General features: G+C 43.4%; 1 protein-coding gene across 3 annotated transcripts; it reads right to left on the reverse strand.

Moving 5' to 3' along the window:
- Positions 1-4,691: 4,691 nt before the first annotated feature.
- Positions 4,692-8,968, reverse strand: s1pr3a (sphingosine-1-phosphate receptor 3a). 3 transcript variants are annotated; one of them, XM_084355979.1, is made up of 2 exons: positions 8,764-8,968; positions 4,692-7,764 (listed from the first exon to the last, which is right to left on the reverse strand). In XM_084355979.1, exon 2 carries the CDS (start codon positions 7,692-7,694, stop codon positions 6,495-6,497), a length of 1,200 nt encoding a protein of 399 aa, XP_084212105.1. In that variant the 5' UTR covers positions 7,695-7,764; positions 8,764-8,968; the 3' UTR covers positions 4,692-6,494. The 3 variants fall into 3 exon arrangements, with proteins under 3 accessions (XP_084212105.1, XP_084212103.1, XP_084212104.1); XM_084355977.1 differs by having other exon boundaries at positions 4,692-7,804; XM_084355978.1 differs by lacking the exon at positions 8,764-8,968 and adding an exon at positions 8,622-8,691 and having other exon boundaries at positions 4,692-7,804.
- Between the last annotated feature and the right edge of the window lie 1,016 nt (positions 8,969-9,984).

A 9,984-nucleotide genomic window follows, 5' to 3' on the forward strand; every position in this document is an offset into this window, starting at 1 on the left:
GATCTTACACGTGAAGGCAACCGTTATTGCCTCCACCTATGGTCACTGTTTCACACAAGACTCAAACCTCCAGGCTGCTCACATGCTCAGAGTCAGGGAATCCACCAGCTGTGCACACACGCTCAATGCCACAAGTGAGGGACGGGACACGTATGTCGGACTAAAAGGCCGCCGTCCTCCCTCTCACTTATCCCCTATCCCAGACATGCTAATCCCTGCAGTTGTGGCAGGCAGGCGTGGAGGAGATAGATTGGAGGTCAGTGTGAGCAGGTGTGCGCATGCCGTCAGGCCCTGCCAGGAGACTGCAATCAGAGAGGGTTTGGAGAGTAAGCAGCTGCTGGTTTCTGGGGGGGTATAAGAGGGAATCATTTGGAGGAGATTGCTTATCCACTCCTGCCATCTATCTGTTATGATAGGATGGAATTGAGAGGCTGCTGAGATTGGCGAATAAATATCCAGTATTTATTGAACATTTATTCAATCACAGAATCGACACAACACAAATGGGGCACGCAACACAACATACAAGCACATATAGGAATCAGAAATGATTACTCACATCTCTGAAAAGGTCAGAAAATGTGTTGAAATCCATGCAACTGAATGAGAGTCATGATGTCCCTTGAAGTTCATTCATTTTATGTTGCAAAGTAGTGGAAGGAGGTCTTCCTAGGTCCAGTACTTACTCATGGTCCTGGTATCTGTTCTGAAGAGCAATCATTTCAAAGTTAAAACAAGAGGCAGTTCATAGGATATGTTGCCAGTGAGGACCAGCCTATGTTTTATATACTGTAGTACACAGTGACAGTGGCGGATTGAGGTTGTTTGAGGGTCAGGGGTGAAAAAATAAAAAGGAAACCACACGTATGTGGCGGGTCGTGAAGACAGGGAACATCACCATGTTTTGTCGACTGGAAGGGCACCCGAGAGGGCCTGTAATCTTCTACCTTTTGTCTATCCGAGGGGCATTCAAAAGGGCACTTTCACAGCGTTTTTTCAAACATGGGGGCACCATTGGGAGCACTCACCCCCCCCCCCCCCGCAAATGTCTCTGCACTGGTGGACTGTGATGAATACAACAATGCAGGGCACAGACAAAAAATGCTTCACGTTTGAAGGTGAAATGAGCAGCATGACAATATAAGATTAATCCATAGCCAGTGATGGTTGGTTGCACAACGATTTTCCTGTCCTCAAGAGAAAAACACACTTTAGTTTTGACATTAACAAACACATTTATCTAAATGTAGAGATCTGTGGTCATTTTCATGCTGTTAAACATTAGTTGCTGAGGTCATTTTAAAAGCCAAAAATAGTTGCTCTCTTTGCTGTTTTTTTCTGAATGTTTTTGTATTTTAGACAAGAAAAAAAACTTTTTGAAAGCATCACCCTGGGCTCTGGGGAATTTCTGACATTTCAGAGACAAAACAATCAAATTGAAAAAAAAATAATTGAAAGAATAAATGTTAGATGCAGCCCTGTGAGGCACACAGAAATCTGTGTTTGTGTCGTTGCTTCAGGAAAAAAAAAATGGAGATGAAAATCACCGCTGAGACTGTCAGATCAAAATGTTCTTTTTTTTATTCTGGCATTCCTCCTGCAGCTCGACTTGATTCTTCTTCATCAGCGCTAGACAGGAGAATTAATGGCAGTGGGGTGTCGCGGGGGATGCTGAGAGGAGTATCCGGCAATCCAAATCTCAGCCAGCTCCTTCAGATATCCTCCTACGAAGTGACCTTTGCCTTCTCCTCCAGCTGCTCCCTGGATAAAGCCCTCTGATCCCTGCGAGCTTATCAACAAAGTCTGCTGGGGTCCTCACTCTCTTTGTTGCACATGTAATCACACCGTATTGAATCGGAGAGCCGTGGAGGTGAGAGTGGGAGAGGAGGATCGTCACACACCAGATCTCTGTTGGTGAGAGTGATGCGACTGCTCTGTAGAGGAGAGAATGGTTTCAGCTGGGGGGCTCCCTGCGTGAGCGGCCGCCTCAAATGGGACCCCTCGCCGCTCACCGCCTGGCCCTACTCCACCTCGGAGAGGCTTCAGAAAGGGAGTTCAGAATGACAGAAGTGTTTCATACTGGCACATTCAGTGGCTCGGACCAGATGGAGTCTTTGTTCTTTGCTCTCAAACACACACGGATGCACACACATACACCAATCGTGACACATGCAAATGCGCACACACGCATGCATGCGCTCTTCCTCGCCACACAGCAGTGCAAAGCCAGGATCATGATGACAGGGGGTGGTGTGATTCTCTTGTCCTCTGTCGTGTTCACATTAGTCATATGCAAATCGGCATTGTGCACAGAGAATGACACAAATCCACCATGTCTAAATCCACAAAGCAGACTGGTGACGGCTATTAAGTTAACATGATTTATTAAGGTGCTTGACCCAGTTAGCGCATGCAGCCATTACATGGTGTTTGTTTCAGGTGTTTGGAGGAATGGACTCTGTCACCGCTGGAAACTTGGAGACATGAGGAAGATTAAAATGAAAAGGCGTTCATTAATGTTCACGTAGCTGTGTTTATTTTAGAACTGAAGGAAAGAAAGATGAAACTGAAGTCTGAGTCTGACAAGAGAAATGTTCAGCCTCATCTTCATTGTGTGACTTAATATTTTCATAATTTAATACTCTTTTCTTGGTCATCTTTTCTGTCTTGATCATCGAGGAATTCTTCAAGAGTTCTCTTCAACTTTGTTCAATAGTCAAGTCTGATTGAACAAGAAGGCTCTTAAAGCCCCAGTGTGTGGGATTTAGTGATGACCTTTCAGATTGTAACAAAAGAAATACCTCTCGTCTCTATGGTGGCCGCTAAAAACGTGAATCCAGAGCCAGTGTTAGGTTTGTCTGTTCTAGGCTACAGTAGAAATATGGCGGTGCAACATGGGGGAGGTGGAGGAAGGTGTGCTTCCTCTGTAGATATAAAAAGCTCAATCAAAGGTAACGAAAACACAACTTTTCTTATTTAAAGAATATTAATATAATTAATATTAATTAATATTAAAAGAATATTATGAATATTACATCCCATTTTTGCTAACAGATCCCCCAAAATCCCCCTTAAGGTCTACACAATGGACCTTTAAAGATACATTATGCAGGATTTTCCTACAAAACAATGCATAGACTATTTGCAGAGATGCTGCCCTCTGCCTGCATTTTCTTATTTCAAAGTATTTCGCTGTGCTGTGTGCTGCTGGTCAGGGCAGATGCCCTTCGATCACAAAATCTTTCTATAAAGTCAAAATAGCAAAGACTTTCTGACACGACTCCATTATCACATATTATCTGCTGTAACGAACATCTTAAATTAATTCACTTGTCGACAGTCCACCTTGATCAAAGCTTAGTTGTCTAATTTATCCCACGGAGCAGTCATACTAGCTGTTGTTTCCAGACACATCTAACTCCTCCTGAAGATGGAGATCTTGGATCTTGCATGTTTTCATACATCAGTAGATCAACTGATCAGCAAAATACTGACAATGAAATGTGTTGATAGACTTGTGTGGATTTCTTTCTTTGTTAACATTCTTTCTGACGACGAAGACATTTTAACCAAAGGCAATCTGTGAAGGATTAGGATCAGGTTAATGGTGGTGTTGAGATGGAAAAGGAGGAAACAGGAAAGTTGAGAATGACGAGAAGCAGAAGGAGGAGATGGAGTCACTGAAGACAAATGGCGCTATACAGCTCAACATTTTGCCATTTTCCAACATTCCAGATGGCATAAGGCCACCATCATCCCCGGCTAATTTAGGAACGAGAGTAGTCAAACATTTCTGACAGGAAGCAGTCAGTGACCTTTAAGCTGGAAATGCTCGGCTGGTGCCGCGTCCTCGCTGTCTTTTTTCATCAGATCTGGAGGTGCGGAGCGCAGACACATCCTTCAGCTGAGGTGAGTATGAAATGCCAGTCTGTCAGCTCCTGTCTGCTCTTTGCTGTGCATTGTGGTATGAACGGCGAACTCTGCTGCAATCAGCTCATCTATCGATTCGAGTCAAAGTAACCTTCACTGCTGCAGGTGTGTTGGAACAAAAACAAACACATGGATTGAATGTCTTTGGGCATCAGCATCTAAAAAACAAAGTTGCGTCTACTTCCTCTCTGAGTTTTCCTGAATTTTAACACTGACAACTGAATCCTTTCTGTAAATGTGTGTGATGTTGAACTCATCGTGTTTACACTGTTTAAATCACTTAACAAATTGGGTTTGTCACACTTACTTCCAGAGAATTTAATGATGCATGCTGTAAACCTTTGATGACTAATAGCTGCCCGACCTCACTGAGCTGAAAACCCCTGGTTTAAATACATATCAGAAGTTTCTCTACATTATTCATCAGTGGCTGACCCATGTCTACCTATGAATGGGAATAAAAGAGCATCAATCAGCTCCTCAGTTGGATATTACATCAGTGCAAATCACATGACATTTCTCTTCTCCTGTCTGAGTAGAACTGACAAATCAGAGCAATCATGCATTAATATATGTATGGCTGAAGCTTTCATGTGAACCTTGACTGACACAAGCAGACATCTACCGCTAATATGGTGTAAAAGATCCTATATCCTGTAAATGCACCTCGACAATTTATGCAGAAGATCGACACAAGGAGCGAGCAAGAGATCGAAAGTCATTGATTTCAATATAAAAACATGACACATGCAAAAATCTCATAAAAGGGAATAGGATTTTATTGTATTTGCTATATAATGGTATCAGGCACTGCACCACCCTAGGCAGAAATGTCATTTACAGTCTACCGCCATTAAATAATTCACATCCAACACTCCTATTCACTAGTGGTTAGTTGACGTGTGAGTGGTTTCTAGATGTGCTGATGAGAAAAAAAAGCAAAAACTGTCCATGAGTGTAGTTGTGAGCCACGCTAATCCAGCTCAGAGTGCAGCTGCTGCTGACAATGAATGATGAGTCAGTTCCGGTGATAACCACTGAACAGAACCCTAAAACACACCTGGAGCATCGACTCTTTACGCTCTCGCCCACTAGTGGTGGTTAAGAATCTTTTAATGGCAATCTTCGCTTTTCAGACATCCAACAGTTTTGTTTTCCGGTGCATAATGAGCATCGCAGCCTCATGAGGCCGCTAGTCTGACAAAAAAAGAAAAACGTTGACGGTAAATGGTATTTTTTAAAGCTCCAACTCACCATTGTTTCCATTGTTGATTAATCTTATTTTCCTGATTAATCGATTAGTTGTTTGGTGTTTAAAAAGTGAGAAAATAGTGAAAAACATTCATCAGTGTTTCCCAAAATTCATTGACTAATTTTTTTTTATGCCTAAACAAACTTAAAAAACAACTCTCTTCATGACATGATAAACTGAATAAACAAACTGACCTTTAAGGGCAACACAATTTCATGCTGTTTTACTTTGTTTATATGTGGCGGACCCCGCCACCTTTCTCGCTTCGAACAGTGTTGTGGGGACCTTATTTTCTTGAGAACAGCTTGTTTATTTAGATAGGGAGAAGATGAATATTTCTGAGTTAGTATTATCACCTCATAAATATTGTAAATAATTAAAATTCTGAGTTTGAATTTCTTCTCCAAAACTACATAGTGCCCTTTTAATCTGTCAAATATTTTCTTGATTAATCAATTATTTGTCCACAAACTAAAGATATTCAGATTCCTGTCATGGAGGAGTAAAGAAACCAGAACATATTCATATTTAAAAAGCTTGAATCAAAGAATTTAGTCTTTTTTTCCTTAAAAAAACAACTCAAACCAATTAATCGATTATAAATGTAGTTGGTGATTAATTTCAGACAACTAATCGATTAATCGTTGCAGCTCTAGTCACGTTTTCTCTCGCAGTGCATCTCAAATCGTAACAAAATCAACATTGAAGTCTTAGTACCATGATGGTTTACATGCACACAAACTATAACAAACAATTATACTAATAGTATTAAGATGGCAAATGTTTTCACAGAAAATAAATAGTTTACCAAGTCAGGTTGTGAGTGAAAACGCTGGTGTTTTAACAGTACTTGCATATAGCACATGCAAAAAAAAGTGCCCCAGTTTGATCTTTTCTGCTTATAATGACAAAATGAACCAATAAAACACTGACAGACACAACACTAATAAAGTTAATTATAATTTGCTGTTAATTATAATCTGCTGAGGTTTAATTGGGGGCTTGGTTTAGTCCATGAAATTCTCCTTTTGTAATTCATAATTTTAAAACGTCAACATTAATCATCATGTAAGACAAACACAACATATCAGTCACTCTGGTGCTGTCAATAATATTGTTGAGCTGATGAAAATAGTGGCTTTGGTTGATTTGATTGTACTCTAATCTGCATTTATGTGGTTCCAACTGAATATCATCACTTCATCTTCTTCCTGCCACACCGGCCGTAGTGCATTAACAAAAAGTGGCTGATAGCAGGAGTATGTCAGTTCTACTTCTGTGTGACTGTCGGGCCTCATTAAGGTGCTTCCTCTCAGAACTTGCTGAGGGGTGGCAGCGCCCCCGCCTTCACCAGCACAGCTGAGAGCAGATCTGCAGGTCCGGGTGGGTGAGGCACAGCAGGGGCTGAGGGGTCTCCATGCTTGTTGTCAGAGTTCATAGGTGTGGGAACCTTCCCTCTATTCAGCGTGGTCTTGCCAGGCGCACTGCCCCCTCCTCCACCCAAACTGGTCTTGCTGTTCTCCGCCGTCGGGATGACAGTGCCCAGGTGGGGGTTGCCCACCACAGCAGTCCCAGTGGACTCCATGCTGCTTTGACAGCAGCACAGCAGCCGGAAGAACGCCGCTCTCATCTCCCTGCTGGACAGAGTGTATATCAGAGGGTTGAGGGCAGAGTTGAGCACAGCCAAGGCAATGAACCAGTCCACCTGGTAGAGCACGGGGCACTTATGTGGGCTACAACCCACATCCAGCAGCAGCAGGAGGAAGAGGGGTGTCCAGCACATGACAAACACTCCCAGAACGATCACCACCGTCCGCAGCAGGGTCAGCGAGCGCTCTGAAGGCCGGCTGCTCACCCTGCGGCCGCTAGAGGTCACCAGGCGGTAGATCCTGATGTAGAGGATGATGATGGCCACCAGCAGCGCGCTGAAGACACTGATGCAAAAGGCCACGTAACTCTTAGCGTAGAGCGGCAGCACCGTGGAGCAGGAGTTCATGTTGCCCAGGCAGTTCCAGCCCAGGCTGGGCAGGGCACTAAGCAGCACTGACACAAGCCAGCAGGCTGCCAGCAGCCCTAGAAGTCTTCCCCGACCTGCTGTCTCACACGGACGCAAGCGCACCATAGTCATGTGCCTCTCAATCCCGATGGCCAGGAGGCTGAACGTGGATGCGCTGAGGGCCACAAACATGCTCCCCTCTCTGGCCAGCCACTGCTTCGGCGTCAGGAAGAAGGTGTTGCGTCCTGAGGTGAAGATGTTCACCACGTAGGCCACACCGGCCAGCAGGTCTGACAACGCCAGGTTTCCAATGAGGAAGTACATGCGGCTGTGGAAGCGCTTGTTTCTCCAGAGAGCGAGCAGGACCATGAGGTTCTCCAGGACAATCAGCACGCAGATGAAGAGCAGCACAGCCTTCTTACAGGCCCCGCTGCTGCGAGGCAGGTCCAACTTCCCCGTGTGGTTGTAGTGGCTGACGATGACAGGATTCATCCCTTCCTCCAGGTTCATCCCCATGATGCCTTCCTGCCCTTCCTGGCCTTCCTAGGTCACACAGCAGAGGGCGCCACAGCACTGGACACGGCACCTGGCAGGGTTACAGCTGGCATCTTAGAGCCCCTTCAGACCTGCCAATCAAATGATTATAGAGATAACTTTTACTTTGAAAAGCTTTGCTTTAAAGGGGGCACTTTAAAAAGAGAAATTCAAACTCAAATATTTTCAATATTGACGGGGTAATAATGCAAACTCAAAAGTTTTTCCATAACTGAATAAACAAGTTGTTCTCAGAGGAAAATAAGGTCCCCAGAACACTGTTTGAAGCTAGAAAAGTGGCAGGGTCCGCCAAATATAAGTATAGTATGAAAATGTGTTGTCCATTAAGGTCAGTTTGTTCAATCAGGCGAGAAAACAAAGAGTTAGAGAGTTTATTTAGTTTTTTTAATTAAGACATGAAAAACAGTCCTCTGATTAAAAGTTCTTCCCCAAAACTACACACTGCCCCTTTAATATTACTTTATTTAACCAGAAAGGTGCAAAAATCTCTCCTGCCAAGATAGCACTAGCACTCAGAAAACAAAAGAAAGTCAATATAACACACCATGAAACATAGAATTATAAAGAAATCAATAAAATACAAAATAAAGAGGAACCCGTGGATAAAGACAAGTTATTTCTGAGTTTACTGCCCCCGGCATCTTGAACAAACAGCTGTGGCAGTTACTGTTGTTCGTAAATCCAGCGCCATAAATGTTAACTTCTGACTGAAAACACCTCCAATATAACTACTGTGTGCCAGTATTTACTGCTTGTAAATAAACCTCAATTAAAGGTGACAAAACAATCTTGAAATGACCCTTTAGAGTGCATGTAATCCTTCAGGTTTGCTCAACAGGTTTTTCTCTTAATGAAACCTAATGATGTTCATCCGTGATTAATACGCACCGTTAAAGACATGACTAATAGGTTATTCTCGTCCTACTGCTCGCTCCTTCATGAAGTTGCTCAAAGTTAAATGGAGTTTGGTCTCCCAGTCTCTGCACAGCTCTCGGTTATTCTTCACCACAGCTACAGTAACTCATCTTACCTTTTGGAGCCACTGCTCTCATCTGGACATCCCGCTGGTGTGGTGAGAGCTGCAGAACCTGGAAGCTGTTTTTCTCTCTCGTGCGTAACGACGCGCAAAAGATCACCAAAAAATTATCCTCGACGTGAAGTCAAAAGTCCATGTCTTGTCTCCCAAAACTCTTAAATGCCTTCCTCCTTACATCCACTCTGTGTTGTATCCTGGACTTTTCTCTCCACTCTGTGACTCTCTCCAGCTCCGGCCGTCCTGTTCTCACCCCTCCCACGCGGCGGGGCGGTCTCTTCCCTCACCTCTCCATTTAGTCTTTACCATTAATTATGAGTCAGGAGGGAGGTCAAAGCCACGCGCCAGACGCTTAAATGTTGTGCAGATGTGTCACTTTATGTCTACAGTGCTCTACAAACAAGCATTCATCGTGAGTTTGATGGATTTTGTTCCATTTCTAAGTGCAGTTTCATGAGTTGTGTTGGTGTTCTCCGTGAGCAGAGAGCACCTCATTTGCCTGTTATTAAACTGCTGTGCTTAAACTTGTCCTGTCAAATGTTATTTTTTTAAAAGTTACCTCAATAAAGAACTGCTGCACTTACTTGCCCTAACAAGATTTTGGCCTGAAGGTCGAGTTGTCATTGTATAGTCGACTGCTTTGAACTACTGTTCTGCATGTGTCACCTTCATTTTGATCTTTGAGAATAATGGAGGGTTCTCAACCAACCCTGCCTCTACCTCCACACTCCCCCTCCTCCTCCTCCTTCATTTTGTTGGAGCGCAGAAAGCCAAATCTTACGTTCCAAAGCTTTCCAAAAGAACACAAACTGATGTGTGTTTATTTGGCTTTCCGCTGACAGGGCAATAAATTGTAACTCGTTTTATGTCTGTGATTTGATGAGTCATTGTTTTGTTCAAATAAAAGATGACTGGGTCCCTTCGCTCCTTCAGAGTGTGAGATAGGTCAGACCTCTGCCATTGGAGTTAATTGGAATGGATGGGAAGCGAAGAGTCATACTTTCCTTCAGTTATTCTGAAGAAAATGTGTCACAGATAAGCAATGTTGGGCTGGTTACCTCCAGAATGTAACATTTTACATAACACTAGTGATTTTCATCTTAAAGTAATACGTTTCTTTACGATATTACTGTCTGTGCAGAGTAATAGAGAGGATACTTTCACGCTGTAGGCGGCAACATAACGAAGACAAACACACCCACAATCGCTTGTCATGAA

This window comes from Pagrus pagrus (genome assembly GCF_965226575.1).
Source record: "Pagrus pagrus genome assembly, chromosome: 6".
Lineage (NCBI taxonomy): Eukaryota > Metazoa > Chordata > Actinopteri > Spariformes > Sparidae > Pagrus > Pagrus pagrus.

Coding starts and splice junctions, on each gene's coding strand:
- s1pr3a (XM_084355979.1), bottom strand. CDS start 7,694: ATGGGGATGAACCTGGAGGAAGGGATGAATCCTGTCATCGTCAGCCAC.